Source organism: Excalfactoria chinensis, chromosome 5 (genome assembly GCF_039878825.1).
Source record: "Excalfactoria chinensis isolate bCotChi1 chromosome 5, bCotChi1.hap2, whole genome shotgun sequence".
In the NCBI taxonomy this organism is placed as follows: Eukaryota; Metazoa; Chordata; class Aves; order Galliformes; family Phasianidae; genus Excalfactoria; species Excalfactoria chinensis.
In genome coordinates, this window is record NC_092829.1 from 30,395,229 (window position 1) to 30,414,711 (window position 19,483).

At 46.1% G+C, this 19,483-nt stretch overlaps 1 protein-coding gene across 5 annotated transcripts in view; it reads left to right on the forward strand.

Moving 5' to 3' along the window:
• SMOC1 (SPARC related modular calcium binding 1) overlaps positions 1-19,483 on the forward strand; it is a 153,891-nt gene that overhangs the window by 23,493 nt on the left and 110,915 nt on the right. For 4 of the 5 annotated variants that reach the window (XM_072338513.1, XM_072338510.1, XM_072338511.1 and 1 more), the window contains exon 1: positions 12,734-12,988. The exons of the other annotated variant lie outside the window; for it this stretch is intronic. In XM_072338513.1, coding sequence (XP_072194614.1) covers positions 12,884-12,988 — 105 coding nt within the window. In that variant the 5' untranslated portion in view covers positions 12,734-12,883. Of the gene's footprint in view, positions 1-12,733; positions 12,989-19,483 lie in introns of those variants that run through there. 5 annotated transcript variants of the gene reach the window in all.

Here is a 19,483-nt window from a genome sequence, read left to right on the forward strand (position 1 = left end):
GTGGTATGGCAAGAACCAATAGGGAGAGGTTATAAAATGCTCAATTTTCTGGTTTATGGGAGATCTGAGTGACAGTGAATGAAATGCTGTGGAGCTTCAAGTCAAAATATCTTTAAGTTAGAGATGTGTTGACAAATTCCTGTAAAAACAAAACTGTATCAAACCTTCAGCCAGAGCTCAAATTATGTAAATGCTGAGTTACTTGCTTCTCCCGATGCGTTTTTGAAGTCTGCATTTCCAGCTTCTTCTGGGAGTGCTTTCAGAACTGCTAAGCACCACTTTTCAGAGACAGGCTTATTGGGTATCCTGCTTCTCCTGACACGTGCCTGCACTGGGGCAGTTCTGATTTCTTGGTGTAATTTATCTTCTTAGAAGACACTTTTATTGAGTGTACAGCATAAGCTGGAAGGTGGTCTTCTGTCTTGAGAGTTTATCTGCATTAACTGAACTGAAAACCAAAAATAACAGAGCGCTGTCTGTTATGAGGCAGTTCCTAATGATGCCAGGCCTGGAATAGACACCAACTCAGTGATGCTGGGATGCCTAGTCTGTCCATCAGTCTAGGTGTTCACTTGACTTTTGGGTTTCTGATGCTGCTTGTTAGGTTATCTCAGCCTCATGAACACGGGTAACTGGCCTGGAGAGGTTTTGTTTCTCAGTATGTCCTTGGCGTTCCCCTCCAGCTACCTGTGTGGTTCAGTTGTTTCTCACATACATTCCCCTTAACCACTTGAGAAACTCAGACAGCACAATGAGGGCTGGCTGAAGCTTTTCCCAGCTTCTCACAGTATCACCTCTCACATCCAACTGTCTATGTGTCATATCCTGTGAGCTCCCACAACTTTCTTGGGTTGCTTAGCGTCAGGTCAGGGCTCTGATGCTTTGCTTGTGATGCCTTTACCATAACCAGTCCTCCAGGATGCAGTGTTATTTGCTTGTAGGTAAGCCATACGAAGACTAGTAGTACACTTATTTGACTATGTAAATCCAAGCCTTCACTGAATTGTCTCTGGGGGCCTAACTTTTCTAGGATATGCAGAAAGAAAGTTAAGGTGGAGGTCATATCTGAGCAGTTGAATGTTTAACTTTTCAGCTAATGTGAAAACACATAGCAATTTAATAACAAAGCAGACTCAAAGAAGGTGGTCGTGAAATGTTTGTGGATGTCCTTGCATGTTCCTTGGCAAGTCTACGGTATCACCTCTGGTACCCTGAGGATGGAGGAATCGTTCAGCTTGGCTGTTTCTTTCACACCTCCAGAAATGTGTGAGGTGTCATTTAGGATCTGCTAAGCGATGCTGGATGTCTGCCCAAACCAAAGTGCTGGACGTGGGAACAGTCAAAGTACTTATGAGATGGACTTTTGAGGGAGTGGAGGTGAAAGCAGTCAGTGGCAAAGGGGGTTGAGCCCTGGTGAGACATTCCTTGTGTCTCTGCCCTTCCTCTGGCTCTCCAGCTCTGCTTCTCTGCTTAGCCTTTGCGGAACTGACTCCTTTCAGTCAGCCCAGGCCAGGATGTGTCTTCTCTACTCAAGGCTGTCAGGTGAGATGAGGTCACCTGCAGCTGTGCTGTTGGATGCTGAGGGGGCTGTGGCCCAGCAAGCTTTGGTGCAGCAGCACCCACAGCTGTGCTCTCACCCTCATGCATCTACCTCAAAGCCCTGGCTCCTGCCAGCAACAGTAGACCTTTATCTGATGCAGCTGAGCACTGAATGTCCTGGAGGCTGGGGCACCTGTGTCCAGCAAAGGGAAAGGGAGGGCTTCCACTGGCTGAGCCTTCATCCATCTTGGGTGCTAGCAGCACAGAGAGAAGGTGTGATAAAGAATCTGTAAAGCCACAGATGTGACAGATGAGTAGGTAACTCACACCTGTGGTAAGGGTGTCTACTTTAGGCCAGAGTTTTCTGCTGTTGAGAACAAAGTGAGGCCATCTCCTAACTGTGAGAGCTGAAACTTTATTCAGTCATTGGCTACAAATGGGTTGCAAAGCAATACCGGCTCATCTTTATGCTGCAGATTAAACTTTAGCTCTATCAGGATAACAGAATATAAGCACAGAATTAAATAATGTAATCTGCATTTTAAAAAAGCTGAGAAATCATTTTTTGCTTAATAGAAGTGTGTTATTTCTGCGAGGGAGGCACTGAAATGCCTCAAAACACCTACAAACAGAAATACATAGTAACTTCTGCTCTGCTTAACCACACCAAAGAGCCCTATCCCTTCCATATTTTGAGCACCTTTGTCTCCTTTTGCATAGATGAGCAGTGAAGTATTTGGCTAGTTCCCAACTGAGATTGCACACCCAGGGTTTTACCAAGCTTCTCCATGCCAGTGGTGCACAAAGCTCTGCCTGCTTTGCAAACACAGGTACCAGCCTTGGCTGGCATGAATGCTTGGCCTCAGAAACTTGGGTGGTTTGTTGTTGGTGGCCGTGCCCTGGGATGGCTGCAGGAAATTTGGCTTAAATTGTTTTGTAAAAAAAATGTATGAGTCAGTTCTATGACACTGTTTACATATGTGCTACTCCTGTTCTGCTCTGCCAGCTACCTCAGCTTATTAAAGAAAGAAGCAACTTCTTTTCTGATTCATGGTGCCTGAAAATGCATCTCCATCTTTGTTCATGAGAGATCACTGCTGCAGGCAAGCAGACCTTATGTTCTATAGAGAACCTGTTGACTTGCATAGGTATTCAGGAGACAGACAAAAAGAGACTAATGCCAGCATCTGACTGCAGTGGTATTGCCAGACCCAAGTAGGTCTACAGGGCACCACTGGTAGAGTTCTCTGTTCTGGAGACCAGATGGAAGGAACACCTGGGCTCATCCAGTCGTTAGATGGTCACCCTCCCTTAGTTAAATGAGATGCATTGCCCTTGTAAGCAGAGAACAGCTGTCTCACTGCTCATGGTGGAAGGCAGTGAGGTTTTGTGCAGCTGGCCAATCCTCACCCTACGAGGTTGGTGTCACTGATGCCTACATGCCTTTTCTCCAGTCTGCTGATATGGGAGAAGAAGGCCTCTGACTCTGCTGGGGTGGCGTGGCAGTGTGTTCATCTACAGCCCAGGAACTTTTTTGTATACCTTCATGGGCCAAGTGGTGCAGGATGCCCCAACAGGCAAATGATAGCCCTTGGCTGGCCACAGATCTGCCCCAGGAAGTCTTCTCATTAGGTCTAGTTGCAGGTGCTGTGGAGGCTTCTGTTTCCCCAGCAGAGGTGGGGTCAGCATTTGGCAGAGCTGTCGTGTGCATGACTCTTGCACCCACCTTCAGTGCAGCTAGGGAAGGTCTGAGAATCTGGGAGGCGTTTCTTCACATGCATGGGAGGAGTGCTTGTACGTAAACATATGTCTTATGTGGCTGTGTTCCTTTTGACTGATCCAGAAATCCCACAGAAGTGAATGGGTAGTGGGCAAAGCCTACTCAAGGGAGTAATATTTTGTGTGAGCAGGGCCTTGTGTTTCAACAGGCTGCAGCATTTCTCCCACCTCCTTTTATGACTATATATTGCACACTATTATATATACATATTGCAGCTTCTGTACCCAGGGAATTGGATAGCAAGCAGCAGGGACTGGTTGTGCTGGGAGACTTTTGCATCAGCCCCACAATCTCTGCTCTTTTCTCCTGCTCTGCTACATCCCCAGTGTGCATTACACTTGCCCCAGCTTTGCAGAGATAATTTGCACTCTCCTAGTTCATTAACTGCTACCCCCTCCTGTCTGTGGGCAAAAAAAAAAGTCCTTACTGTTCAAAAGAACACATGCAGCAATCATTAATGCTGACCCTAATTGTGCCAATTCAAACCACTCAATAGCTCTAATTAAAACCTCTCTTGTGCAGGGCACTGAACAGTAACAAAACTGTCACCCTGAACAATCAAATCATGGAGTTAAGATTTTTTTCCCCCCAGTTGTGTTCAAATGTTGTTGGTGCTGTCAGAAGGGTCATCTGAAGGGATTAAGTATGTGGCTTTTGTAGGCTGTGAAGGGGGAGAATATCTGAAAACAACCCATATATTTGGGTCACAGTTTGAAATCAGAAGACCCCCAACTCTTTTCCAGGTCTCCTTTCATCCACTTTACCCACCCCCACAGAGCAAGCAACACCTGCAAAGTAGACAGGCTCTTGGTTATGAGACACATGGACACCACAAGTCAACTTAAACATCTGCAAAGGAGGGGGGGAAAAAGCCCAGGCGTTCCTATCCCTGCAACCTTGTTTCTCAGGGTCCCTGACTACACTTTCCTGTGCGCCATAAATAACTCTGCAATTACATTAATTGGTTGCATATTTGTTGACACAGGGGTGGACAAGGGTAGGTTATGGTGGGTGGATTTTTTGCTTTCAGTGCAATTTTATACTACTTTCTTCAGATGTCCCTTAATCCCCAGTCTCCCCTCCCCCATAATTTAGGATTCGCATGTCTTCCAGAATAACTTTATAAGAATGTGGGTGGGAGAGGGGGGAGAAAGAGCGTTAAAATTCATTTGATGGCACCCATGCACACACATCTGTTCTGCCGTGTTTCCCCAGCAAAGTCTATCAATCAAAAGCAAAAGGTTGATATGTATCACAGTGGGGTATTTCAAAAAGCTGGTTGCAGGAGATTGCTGGAAGGTTTTTTTTCCTGCATTGAGTTTCTGACAGGGGTCGAGAGAAAGAAGTGGGGCACGTGTATGCCTGTATATTTTTTTTTTTTTGTACATTTAAATTTATCTATATGTATATATTAGAACGTAGCAAAATTAAAAGAGCAAAAGCATTAGTTACCACAACTTCAGTATCAGCATCTTTTCCTCTGTTTGTTGTGGAATGTGTTCTGAAGCCCAAATGTGGGAATGCAAGAGCTTGAAAATGCCGTGAGCGCTTCTCTATCTGTGGCTGTAGTTGAGATCATGGCAGGCACACTGCTCTGTGTAGCTTTGGGTTCAACCCACAGCGTCCCAGTGTTTGGTGTGGGCTACTCAAGTGAATCTTTCCTTCCAGTGCCTCCTTGGCTTACTTGCTTTTGCTAGCAGCAATCAGAATTGCAGTAAGAAAGTTCATGGCGTGCTATGTTTCATCTTTCCTCCTTTCATCTCCCCTGAACCGCTGTCCCAGCTGAGGACTGGGAGTAGGATGATACCCGTAGAGCTCTGGCAGCCTGCCTCTTCAAACAGCCTGAGTACTTTCTGTTAGAAACCACCTTCGTTGTTTCTTGTTCCGAGCGGCTGCGCGCCGTTACAACATTGCCTTGTCTCAGCGGTGAAGCAGTTTCATTTAGTGATGGGCAGAATAGCCCACATTTATAGTACAGCTTGACTCAGCCTTGAAGTATTTTGCTTTGGTTAGCAACTAAGCACAAAATCTTGATGTATAAACACACAAACACGCGTTCATTATGTATAGAAGGAAAGGGACAAAACTTAAGAATGTTCACTTGGAGGTGAATGATCTCTTTCTGTGCAAAATAATGATGAAGATGGCCATCTGAGGAGATATTTGGAGAGTGGGGTTGACTTTCCCCAGTTTCCCTCAGACCCTGTGAGTTCTAGCCCAAGGGTCAGCTCTTCTGATGTGGAGGTGCTACAACAGGACATGCAGTGATGCTGGCCCTTTTTTGTCTTCATGTCATCAAAGCAGGATCACAAAGCTAATTTTCAAAAGTAATGTGCTCTCACAATGTGATGAGAAGGAATGGGTGGCACTACTAGATGGCACCCACATGAGTGCTTTTCAGAGCAAGGTTCATCCAGCAGTAGCACTGAAGAGCAAAGTAAGAACTCTTTGGCAGTTTTACTGTCTGTCAGGGACTGTGGAAGATAGCTGTCCTGCTAATACCAGGTAACTCATTGCACAACATACACATGAGGCTCTTACAGATCTTGACACTCACTCAGGAGGGGGAAATAAGGCATTGAGAGGTTTCATGACTAGCTCCAGGTCCTTTCAACAAGCCAGCAGTCAGGCTGAGAACAAACCCTGGGACCTCAATGTCATCTCTAGCCTCTGGAAAGCATCACCTCTTTTTCTGAGCTGCTTCTTGCCTGTACTCATGTGGGAAGCTCTGTCCCTCCCTTGTTTGTGAGATGAGAGTAGAAAATTTCAGTAAAACATGCTGTGGTACAGATTCCCATCACTTTCTGTATGGATCTCCCATGGTTTCTCTCTGCCCTTCTGTCCTCATTCCTTGTCCCCATTTTCTAGGCAGCAGTGCTGGAGCCTATCCTCTCAACTAAGCTGCTGTGCTTTAATTTTCAACAGGCCCCTGTTGCTCTTGCACCTTGTGTGTGGTCTTTGAACGTTATGTGGCTCGGCAGCTGGGAATAGTGAGTGGGTGGGCAATTTAAAACAGAAAAGACTCTGTATCAGCTCAGGGCTGAGGTTTGAACTCTGCTCAGCTTTGGATACGTGTTGCTGGTTCTCAGGGCTGTGATTTAAGTGCAGTTTTGCTGGTGTCAGTGTGAAGCCTAAATCAGTGCTAAGAAACTGGTTGGAAAGAAAAAACAAACTTTGCCTGTCTGATAACGAGCGTTACTCTTGGCCCTGATGGAAAAGCTGTAGGATCAAGGCTTCTTAGGCTTATATCCTGCTGTTTTGTCACCCATTTGGCTCCCCGGTTCAGAAGAAAAAGAATTCCTAATGTGAAGCCAAGGCTTCTCTGCAGGAGTATGTTTCTGAGATGCTTTCTTACCATTTAAGACAGTTCTGATTTTGAGTTTACTGAGGATAAGAACTGTTAATGGAGGAGGTTAGATGAGGAGGTACAAAGCTGTGACACGGAATACCTGACACTTTTTGTCTAAGCATCTCTCTAATAAGTCAAACAACTGTGCCCAAGTGACAAAAAAAAAAAAATCATCCTAATGTCATGACTCACTGGACTCATAGGGCCTGATCCTTAGCTGCTTCCTCCTCCTTTTTCCTGCTGTTTGTGCCACTGTAGGATCACACAGAGTGAAGGTCATGCAAGAGACCTTGCCTTCCTTGTGCCCTGATGTGATCCCTTCCCATTTCTTTTACACTTTGAATAGTGAGCCCGCTCCATGCGGGCAGCTGGATCTCACACAGAAGAGATTCATCACCCGCTCTCCTTGGCAGTTGCAGCCCAGAGTCCCCAGTCCTCAAAATCTCAGTTCAGAGGTATTTCTTTCCCCACCCACTTTCTGTCTATCCCACCCAGGTAGACAGGATGAGCAGAAAGAATCCTTGCCTTGATAAGATTGATAAATGAGGTTGGAACAGAACTCCTCTCTTCTGGAGTCCATATGGAGTCCAACCCAACTTCAATCTCATTGCTGACTCAAAAAATATATATATATATAAAATAATAATAATAAAAAAAAAATTGGCAAGTTCGTAAATACTTTTAAAGATTATAAAGGTTAAAGATATGGTCGATTGGCATTCTTTTTAGAGCCTGAAGTGATATTACATTTACTTCACAAAATTCAGAGAAGTGTGCAGTGAACGTTAGAAATCTGGGGATAGATTACTGGATGATTCATTTAGTTTTCCAGCCACATAAATATCAATGTTTTACCATTGCTGCACTGGCCTCGTATGGGTTCTCAACACTATATCCTAGAATTTGCAAAATGTGAGTAGGAGTAAAATGGCTAAAAAGAATATCCCTGTTTTCAAGTAGTTGGCAGGTTACATACCAATACCAGTCAGGTCACTGTGGGGGTTCCATCCTTAAAATAGATGTGTGCTTCAGGACTGTGAAAAATACTACTGTAGTTCAAATGGGCCGCACTGCATCTTGTGTTTTGTTGCATTCCTTTATATTTATTTCTTTATTGCACAGTAAGACTGGTATATGATCAGTGACCTGTTCCTATGGTGGAGTAACAGAAGGCCATGAAGGTTTGGCTGGCGAGTATGAGCTGACAGATGGGTACAGGTATAAGAGGAGGGTTTGGCAGTGGTAGGGAATGACCAGGAGAACTATTAGCTGTTTTCTGGCAAATCAAAGAATCCCAGCCAGGATTTGTGCAATTTGATATACTTTCCAGAGACAAGATCCGCACAGAATTGCTATACAAATTATAGCAAATAAAGTAGTGGACTTTAGATGACTTTCATGGAAAAATACCTGCTATCTTGTCATATTTTTAGAGAAACTCTTTGTTCAAGTATTAGTGAATACTCTGCCAAGAGTTTCAGGGATGAAAAGCCCAACAGAATGCTTACTGACAAGGTTTCTGTTACAATCAGGCATGCAGGTAATTAGCTTTCAGAAGAAGTTGAGACTCTGTTGTTGTTGTTGTTGATATAATCCAGCAAGTCCACCCCAAGACGTGTTAGCAGCGATGTGCTTCTACATCTAAAGAGGTGTGAATGCTTTTCTTGCAGTGGCAGGTGTGCTAACAGCGGGATGGTGCTGTAACACTGCCATGTGCTGGGACTCGACTCCTTCCAAATCCAGTGTTTGCTTGTTTGTTTGTTTGTTTCTTTTTTAATTTCCAGACTCATATCCCTAAAGGTCATATTCCCTCTTCCCCACTATCCCAATAGTCAACCTGTGTCGAGATGATAGGGAAATGATACTTTACCTCATTTTAGGCTGATTGCACAGACTGTCATCCTGCAGCTTCTATTCCAGCCTGCTTAGGCTCATGGGCATGCTTAAATGTGGCTCTTCAGTCTTTGTTCTGGGCTGCCCTTATAGAGGTTTGCAGAGGTTCAGCATATAATAAAAAGCTCTTTTGCTGCTGTGGGTTCTCAGCAATCCTGCCCTGGCAGGAATGGCCAATTCTTGGGATATTATTACTCAGACTATTTGATAAAAATAATGTACAAAAATATAGTTCTAAGTTTTGCATTGTTACAACTAACAACAAATCAAACTCGCAGCAAATCCCTCTTGTTCCTCTTTACTTCTTTTTTGACAAAAAGGAGCTAAATCGAGACCTTCTGGAGGAGTGATTGTAACATCCACTTAGGGAAGAACCAGTTGCATTAATTTGATTCCGTCAATGCAACTTGTTCATATTTGGAGGCAGTAAATTATTCTTTATTGAAAATGTGAGTAATCATTTCTGCTAAGCATATGCAGGAGAGGATATATTCTTTGATGGAAGCTGTGGCAAGCAGATCCCGTGACAGTTCTGTTGTGGTGCCAATACTGTTCAAAACAGGACAGCAGTCTTCTGAACCTCATCCGAGGACATGTAGAAGCAAAGGCAAATAATCATGGCAATCAACTGTTTCTCCCTGAACAGTTGTCAAGACCACCAATATATACATCTTGTGCCATGGGTTTGTGGTGGTGCATGTGATATGCATGCACTATGGCAACAAGATATTAATCACCAACACACACGGGCACATGTCGGGGTAAATCTTCAACAGTGCAAGCTGTAGGCTGTATCTGATGCATGCAACAAGCCCAAACGTTATCAGTCTCGGTGCTACCTCCAGCAGCATCATGTAGCTGAATTCATTACGGCTGGGCTCACATCTGGCTCGGCAGCATTTGAATGTCGGGTCTGGCACTTGGTTGCCTGGACATGAAGAACAACTTCTCATTCTGTGCCCCTCTCTCTTTGTAGTTTTCAGTTAATCACCCTAGGCAAGTTCTTTGCTGGTGAGACACCCATGACTGAGATGGCTCTGTGCCAACACAGTGCTTGGCACTGCAGCCTCAGGGTGATGGTAGGGAGAAGCTGAGGCACCCTGTGCCTCTTGTGTTTGGACAATATCTTCCTCTTGGCTCATCAGCATGGCATTTGTGCCATGACAGTGGTGGCCAAGACAGACAGGTTAGCTGAAGAGTTTCATTTCCAGGAGTTAATGTGATTCACCACTAAACAAAGTGAGTTGAGCTGCCTCTAAAATGTGACTGAACATCTTCCTGGATGGCTCTTGGGTTCAGTACAGCTGAGTGACATTTAATGATTGTGTAACCAGGCTGTGGAGACCCTTTAGACCTAGTTTTTGCACTAATGCAGTTTCTATTGGCAGAGAAAATATATGTTCTTAAAGAGAAACAGCTGGTCATGGGATTGTTGTTCAAGGCCGATACATGCTTTATGGTTATATACAGCTTTGGCCACAAAGTCATCAAACCATTCAGCTACTGGAGATCTCTGTCCCTCTCTGCAACTCCTATTTGGTGTTTGACTCAGCTGGTGTCCAGGTCATGTAGGCACCGAAGCCTAGGTGTCCAGTGTGGCTGGTACTCTATTAGGGAACGGGAGAACAATCACTTCTTTTTGTTAAGATAATGAGCATTTATTTAGCAGAGAAGTCCTGGTATCCATTCGTTTATCTGTGGAAAATACACCAAAGAAATGCAGCCACATTTAAAGTGCAAGTGGCAAAGAATACGTGAAGGCATCCCAAGTAGATTAGGTGCAAGTAAAACTCCCCACAAAGTTGGAGAGGGGGTTGCAGGCAAGTGAGATATTATTTGGACTGGAATTTAACCAAGACTCAACACTAGAGGTGATGCAGTACTTGATGCTGTGGTTGGATCCCCACCTCAACAAAACTATGCTAGATTCTGCCTCTTTCCACAGGTGCCAGGTGTGCAGTGGTATAACTTGTCCGTGAGGACACTCAGATTTCCTAGCTCTCACCCATCTCTTCCCCTCAAAGTCTCTGTTCATGTCATGTGGAATGGCAGAATCTCAGGTGTGCATCAGAGAGTCTTTGAAATGGAAAATCAGAGGATACCGCAGAGCTGGCAAAGTTTTGGACCAGGAGAGCAGAGAGTGGTGAGGGTTAGGACTAAGGTACACCAGTAGGCTTGTGCAGGGCGCTGTGTTTGCAGCTCCAGAGAGATCAGCAAGCCAAGAATAATGAATACTGGCAGAGATCCGTGTGAGTAACAAACGGCTAATCCTGCCTAGGCTAGTGACAAAATGTTACATAGTGATGTTTTAAAACACATATTAAAAAAAAAAAAAAAAAAAAAAAAAAAAAAAAAAAAAGATTAAAGCAACCGCTATGGCTAAACACTCTGCTTTGCTCTGATAAGATGCCAGAATGGTATGACTTCTACTGTGTAACAAGGTTCTTGGTGTGGGCGTAGCAGCCCCTCCCCATACCTAGCGGATACACTCTAGGGAATTTTTACAAGTGTAAGTGTATTGGCTCTGGTATGGCCACTGAGTAAGGAAAGCTACATGTCTTGTATGAAGAAACTACATGTCTTGTGTTTCCAAAAGACCACAAGGAGTTTGTCCTACCAAAAGCTATTATCACTGTTGTGTGTGAAGCAGTGTCTTCCCATGAACATTAATGTATGAAATGCCTGCAACCAAACCCACACTTGTCATTTAAAAATGAAGGACTGGATGTAAGTGCAGGGATTCCTGAGGGACATCTGTCCCTCAGCTGGCAGGTGGACATGGGCTTGGCACTGCCCAGGGTCTCCAAATACAGCCAGTTTGTATTTCAGGTCTCCAGGTACAGCCAGATTCCATTGCACTGCCACAACACTGCTTCTCTCACAAGCTGATCCATCAGAATTGCATTGAGGCAGGATCCAGCCTTTTCAGGCAACAATTCTTTTTTCCCAGGTCTTGCCCACAGATGCAGCTCTGTTTTCTCTGGGGCTGCACCTATGTGCTGTTGTGCGATGCAGCGCATGTTTCTACCCATGCTTCCCATTTAGTTCCTGGCTGTGCAGGGGCACACTGAGTCCCATATGCAGCCTGAAGGGGCTTAGTGTCTTGAGAGACATCAGAGCTGGCTTCAGGATAATTTTCTAGGTGCAAGGTATGTAATTAAGAATAAGGGTCGTGTCACCTTCTGGATGGGGCCAATAGGTGGTCCTGAGCAATGCAGAGTGACAGTGAGAATGGCATGGTGCTGCCATGCTTGGGAAGGCAGTGAGGCTCTTCAGGGACAGGTTGCCTGTGTCTGTGAGTCATGCCCTGAACCCCAGCATGAAAGTTCTCTTCTCTGTCCTGGAGTCTTGTGTCCACTTCTGGACTCCCCAGTACCAAAAAGATGGGGAATTTCTATGGAGTCATAAAGATGTTGAGGGGCTTGAAGCATCTCCCTTACAAGGAAATGCTGAGAGATCTGAGGTTGTTCACCCAGGAGAAGATGAGGCTGAGAGGGAGGTGATCTTATCAATGCTTACAGATATCTAATGGGCAGTAGTCAAGAGGATGGGACCGGGTTCTTTTTGGTGGTGCTCTCTGACAGGACAAGGGGTGATGGGCTCAAACTGGAGCACAGGAAATTTCGTACGAACACAAGTAAAAAAAAGAAAAACAACTTTACTGTGAAGGTTCAGAGCACGGGATCAGGCTGCTCGGATAGGCTGTGGCGTCCTCCTCTGAAAACATTCAACACCAGCCTGGGCGCCTTCCTGTGCGACCTGCTTGCAGGAGACCCTCTTTAGCAGGCAGGGGTTGGACCGGGCGACCTCCAGAGGTCCCTACGATTTTGTGATCCCCCGGCCGAGCCGAGAGGGGGGCGGCGGCCGGTGAGCAGGAGGGAGACCCGCGGCTCCTCCGCTGTCAGTTGCCCGCACGGGGCTGCCCCGGCTGCACGGCTGAGCCTCAGGTGCCGCCCCCGTCTCCAGCTCCGCGCCGCCTGGGGCCAACCTGCGCCGCCCGCCTCGAACCCGGCAGCAGGGCGGAGCGCAGGACCCCGCCGCCCGGCCATTGGCTCCGGCCCGCGGCGGCTGCGCTGCGATGGGCGCGCGCCCCGCTCCGTGCCGGCCGGCCCCGCCCCGCCGCGGCTTTATAACGGGCATCCCCATGGCCGAGGCGGGTAACCTGCCGCGCCGGGAGGGGCAGAGCCGACCCGGGGTACCGCCCGCCGCCCACGGACACGCCGCCGCCGGGCCCAGGGGCGGCCGTCCGGGAGAGCAGCCTGCGGTGGCTGCCGAGCTCCGCCGCGCCGCCTCCGCACCTCCGCCGCCCGCCCCGAGGGACGATGCCGCCCCGGGCCTGGCGCGGCGCGGGGGCTCGCCCTTTCCTGCTGGCGCTGCTGCTGGCGCATCTGCCCCAGGGTGGCGGCCACCGAGCCGCGGGGCCCCGGGTAAGTGAGCCGCCCCGCTCCCTTCGGCACCGGCAGCGCCGCAGGTGGAGCCTCGCGGCGGGTCCCGCGCCGGGCGCGTAGCTCCGGGGACCCCCGCGTTCGGTTGGGTACCGGTGGGCGTGCGGCCGTCGGTGTGAGGGTCGGGTCGGGTGCGGGAGGGAGGGAGGCGTGAGCGAGCTGAGCTTTACGCTGCCCATCCCGCGGTTAGCGATCCCAGAGTGTAGCTTCGGGACTTTTTCATAATGTTTCCAAGAAGGGATTAAATGAATCCCAGCAATAAAGCTAGATGCCTTCGGCCCAGACTGCTCCCTGTAGGAGCCTAGCTCAGTTTTTTTTTAATCTGACGATGTCTGCCTCTTGCTGGGGCTGTTAATTTCACTTAGCGTACAATTACACTGCTCTGGGGGAGAACACAGCATCTTTTCTAAATATGGTCCTCCCAGTGCGCTACCGCCGCAGCACCGTGCCGGGATAGCGGGAGAGCTCTCTGTTAGAGCTGCACACCAGTAGCTGTTCCTTAGCCAAGGCTGCAATAAGGACATAGTTCTGGGTAAGTGGAAAAACTCGATCTCTCTGCAGGCGTGTTGGATGCACTGGCCATGTGCATTCTTGACCCATCAGTCTGAAGTGTTATGAAATGCAGTACTTAATTAACTTCTACCATGGTTAAGCAAGATCAGAAGGCTTTGGAATCCCTACTCAGACGGAATATAACAATAAGGGATTTGAGCACAGTGCTTTAGTTTGTTAGAGCTGCTGTTTGACCGTGAGGGTAGTTATGTGCTTCTCAGGACCACAGAAAGCGTGCTGGCTGCTGTGCCGTCCTGGTGTTCAGCTATAGTCTCTTTTATGGCCAGATGTGTAACAGCAGCTGTTAGGAAGTGGCAGATTAGATTTAGTGTGTGCTGTAATTCCTCAGGGACCTGTTTTGAAGGATGGGGAACCAGTGGGGTGCTCACACATGTATCTCTATTACCTGATAGCAAAACTAAACCTTGAGGCTGGAGTGGAACCATGTTTGAGGAGCTTTGAGGTGATAGGAGAGAGTGACTAGGGCCCTAAATCAGCACTGGTATCTGAATGCTTCTATAAGAAGCATCTGAAACAAAGAATAAAATTGTATCCAAGTGGCAGTGCAGGACTGTGCGGCTAGCCTGTCTATCAAATGGTTTCTATATAGGCTACTTTTACATATGGTGCTATGCAGGGCAGTTTAATTGCTTCATGTGCTGTGTCATCTTTGGAATGGGAGCTACTTCAGCTCCCTTAATACAGTTCCAAATACAAAAGACTTCTTATTTACTTGTTGCTTGAAATGATGGAATGACTTTGCTCTTCCCTCTTTTGTGACTGAGGGGAAGGAGGTTGGCTGAAGTGGGTACCACTGTCTGTGGTTCTGCAGTAAGATCTGCCTTTAAGTTTTAACTTCAGAGCTCTGTAGTGGAAAGCTCTGCACTTCCAGGATGCTCTGTGTGTGAAACCTCTTTTCATGCTGCCAAGTGTCCTGCTTACGAGTATGCAGTTTGGCACAATCATTTGCAACCACGTTGATAGATCCCTGGGCTTAATCTCTTCTTGTAGTTAGGCACTGCCAGTGAAACTGTTACCCAGTGTGAAGGTGCTATGCTATAGATTCCCATGCACATAAGAAAGTTCTGAATTATTATTATTATTGTTTGGTTTATGATGATCACCTAGAATTACACCACTATTTCTCAGAGGGACTTGCATTTAGGACTATATTCCCCTCAGAAACCCTCCCTGACAGCTGGGGTCAGTGTTGCAGTCCTGGCATCTAATTGTGGAGGCGTTCAACTGCTAGGAGTGATATTTACATGTTCTTGCTGTTTCTTTTTTGTATGGTAGGCACTAGAACTTCAGTGCATGCGAACTCAAATGCTCTTAAAGGTAAACAGCAGGGAAAGTACTGGCCAGCAAATGATTTGATGCAAAAAAAGGGAACTGTTCATGTAATCCAACTCTTCTCAATTAGTTTAAGTGAACAGCAGTGATACTTGTAACAGGTTCTTGATCTTTCTCCTTGCATTTCCCCTTTACTACAGCAGTGTTCTGCTAACCTGGGCATCCAGCCATGTCACTGAATGTATTAAGTAGAGAGGTATGATCTGCTTCGTAGAATCATAGAATATCCTGTGTTGGAAGGGACCCATGAGTGTCACTGAGTCCAGCTCCCAGCTCCATGCAGCACCACCCAGAATTCAAACTCTATGCCCAAGAGCTCCTTGAGCTCCAGCATCTTAGGGCCATGCCCACTGTTCTGGGGAGCCTGTCCTATGCACACAACTCTGATAAGGAACATTTCCCAGTACCCACCTATCTCTTCTCTGACATAGCTCTATGCCATTCTTTGTGGAGTAGAGATCAGCACTGCCCCTCTGCTCCTCTTGTGAGGAGCTGTAGGCTGCCATGAGGACTCCCCTCAGCCTCCTCTTTTCTGGGCTGAAAATGGTGAAAAGTGAAGGGTAGCATAGAGAAACAGGCAGATGTATATTTCTTGTGCCAGTGCAAGAGCAGACTTTCAGGTGAAGTGAGGTGACTGGATGCAAAGGTAAATTACAAGAGCAGCTGATAGCCACTGGCCTGCTGAGGTACCTCTGGCTTTCAAAAGATGTTCAAAGCTTGATGTTTCTTCTTAGATTAAAGCTGAGCAGGGACATGAATCAATTTAGGCTTGGAAAGTGTCAATGACCTGTAGGGAACATCTGGCTTTTGTACATCTGCTGTACTGACAGTTAATAAATGTTCTAAGTAAATCCCCATAGGAAGTTGGATGTCTTGGATGCCCTAGAAATAACTTGGAAGTCCAAGGTTATTGTGATTTTCTTCCTTACTTGAAGGCTCTAGGAAGTTGTCTGCTGCGTTAAGCAATTGCTCGATCACTTCTACTTTTGTTGTGCATATTTTGTGTCTGAAGAATGTCGCCTTGTGGAAAAAGATAATGAGGCTTTACTTTCTATTCACATTCCCTTCTTGCATGCTTCTTTCTCTCTGTTGGCATGAGATGTGGAATTGTGTGTCAAGCCAAGATTTGTCATTTCTTCTCCTTGACCCCACAGCTTGGCTTGGAAATGTGGGGAGCTTGACTGTGCTGGCTCTTGCATCTCCTACTGTGTGATAAATTTGGGTAGCGCTCTCTCATGGCAGATTAAATACATAATGCCACTAAGCTCTATTTTCCCCATCTGGACAATGAATTGTGACCTTTGGCTTTCTAGTTCAGAAAGATAGAGCTGTGTTTCCTGTAGGCTCCCTCCTTTTTGTGTCTGAATCCTGACAATTGCGAACCTGCTCCATTTGTAACAGGGCTATTAGTAGCAGTAGTAACAAGTGCTAGAATAGGAAAATGGTGGGTGCTTGCAGCAGAATGTAACTGCAGCAATCAGAAGCTAGGAATGACCTCAAATTTGTGGAAGGTGGGGGGTCTGCATCTCCCCAGTGATGAAAAGGACTAAGAAATGGGAAGGGAAAGCGATAGCTATAAATTTCCTCATAGCTTTATGCATGGAAACTCTATATATCCCTCCACGATAAAGGGATTCTGGCTTGAATTAAGGGGAACCACCTTCAGTTTGGTGATGCTGTAAAGGGAAGACAGTAAATAGTGAAACTCTGAAGGTATCTGCATGTCCCAAAGTGTAAACTGGAGTAGCATAAAGCAGTGTGAACTCCCTTTCTACAGGTGGTTACTAGTTACAGCCTCACAGGAGTACCTTAGTAAAAAAAATAAATAAATAAAGAAAAAAAGGCTTCAAAGGCTCTTGCAGTGCTGCCATTTCCCCTGGAGGAGTAAGCAGCCTGGCAAGTAGTGCTGAGGAAACTGTTCTGTTGTGCCCTCACAGCAACACTGTTGGTAGGGCTTTGCAGAACAGGTGTCCTGTGCGTGCCCTACTGAAATTAGGGACAGTGTTTTCTTCAGGGTAGGAAGAAATAGGAGAAAGATGTAAAATAAAAATACAAGGCAAAATGTGTAAAGGAGATCTAGAGGAGTGATAGAATGGGCTTCCAGTAACTGAATTTTGGTGCTTGTTTTGAGCTTGAATCATTGCATTGCAACAGTCTAAACTGATGAGTAACAGAGGAAGTGTTTCAGTGAAGGAATAAGTACTCGAGGCAAGTGCCTAGAAAAGCATCACCTATCAGGACAGGTTTGTTATTCATAGCTTTTGGTTGGAGTTGATTCTGTTCTGTCTGGGTAATAGTTGTTCTTGCCTAAGTAGAAGCTGTAATTGTATATGAAACTAGTAATGATTTTTCTCCCTTTCCTTGTTCATACTTGGACCTTTTATGTTAGATAGCCAAATTCCCTGCAAACTATCAAAGAAGCTGATCTGACTTGCTTTTTTAATAAATTTTGCAGCTGTGCTGAGAAACAGGAGAAGTATTAAAAATTACAGTATATCACTATTAGAACACTGGGTCCTGTTCTAGGCAAGAAAGAGTTATAGGATACAACTTGTTCTGTATAGACTTAGTGTGTTTTAACTTCTTGAGCTTCTGAGTTGGCTTCAAGAATACTCATGTTAATTACTTCTGCTCCTAATGAAAGATTTCTGGCCAGCATAAGATTTTATGTAAAAAAGAAACTGCTCGTGTACTTATGCTGGTGGTGGCAGCAAATTCTGCAGCTGTGGAACATCTATAGTGATAGCCTCTTGGGCTAGTTTTCAAGTTTCTAACGCAAGTCATGTGCTAAGATAATCTTTGCAACCATCAGTGCAGAACAGATGTTGTCTTGGCTTCTTTTATTTCTAGATGGCCTGAAGCAATTGGTAAGATGACTGTAAACTTCATTTCAGTGGTACAGTAGTGCTGAAATACTAATACTGCTGTTTAAATATCTTAGATGTTCTTATCCTGCCATCTTAAGCTAATTGCGACATCACTTTGTTGGGGAAAAAAACCCAAACAAAAACTCATTTGTCTCTTACTTGGCTGCTGAATCCCCAGTTCTTCTGAGGCCGACATATCCAACAATATACTTAAGTGTTGCACAATAAACTTCATGCTGACATTAAAGGCTGAATGCTGAGGCAGTACAGGTGAAACTAAAGCTAAATCTGGGAGCTACTGCACTGACTGTCACACTTGTGTGAGGGCCTAAAAGCTTCCCTTTCAGAGCTCCACTGGTGGATTCCATGAAGACTCTGGTGATACAGTGTCCAGGAATGGTGCAGTGCAGTGGAGCTCACACTGTGCTTCATGTGTGTGATGGACAAAGCTTGATGCTTTGCTCTCAAATGAAGCTCAGGCAGAGGAGTAAAAGGTGTAACTTGCAGCTTGAACTGTGAAGCTGCCTTTTTTCTTTTTTGTTAGCTTTCAAGTTTAACTACTATCACAGAATTGGTAGGGTTTTAAATTTGCTATTCTTCTTTGTGAGAAGTTTTCCATTTGTTAGGTTCTTGCCCAAACAGCACAAGGCTGCCATTGCTGTAAGGGATTTGCTTCTGTGCTGGAGCTTTCTGGGTAGCATGTGTGAAATGTTTGCTGCAGAGAGATTGCTGAGATGTGTTGGCTGTGTATGCGGCTGTCTCCCTCTTCTGACAGGCTCATGCTAACAGTTAGCACTGAGCAGTTTTCATGTGAAGCTGTCTGCACGCGATGGTTTCTGGGCTTGTGTGTGCTGGCAGGGCAGCAGGGCACTCTGGCTCTTAGGCCTTTCTGGTGGTGGGCTGTGTGATAATCACCTCTGCCTTCTTTTCTGGGAGGCTTTGTAGCTGCAGGAGAGAAACCATAGGGAGGAGTAGCTAGTCACACCAGAGTAAAACTTCTGCTCAAAGTGGTGGAAATAACCACCCCACTGTACAAAGGAGTCCTTTGTACATGGCCTTGTGTGGGCAATGGGTGGTTCTTCAGTCTGAGAGCAGCCAACCCAAGTCATGTCCCTAAGGACCAGGCCTTGCCTTGAAACTAGGCTCGTGGCTCCTGTTAGGGATTGTGCTTTCTTTATCACGGTAGCCTCCTGGTGCAACTTGGTCTCTTGCGTTAACGTTGTAGATGGTGCATTTGAGAAGAATTGTCTGCTTGTTTGAGGGAGACATTACCTTGCATAGAAGGCCTGCCCACTCATGAATGCTGTCTGCTCTTCTGTGAAGGCAACAAACAACGGCTGTTGTGCTCCCCTGCTTAAGTTACTCTTAGGGAGACCTGTGCTACCTGATCAAGAGGTTTACACACTGAAAGTGCATCCCTGTTGGGTGAGGAGAGATGATGGAGGAAACCAGCTATAGCATGTAAAGGGATTTGCTCTAGTCTATGTGACCATTCTAAGATACGGTGAAGGTCAAGATTGGCAGGGCCAGCTGGAAGGAATGGGATTCAGTCTGATGTTTCCCATAATAGCATCTCTGAGGCAGTGGTGCTTCTGTCTCCAGAGCAGAGGTGTAGAAGCCTCTATGAGCCTACAGCTGCCCACACTGTCAGTCTCTTCTGTGGTGACCTCCCAGCTGTAGCCTGTTTCAGTAGACTTGTGCATTT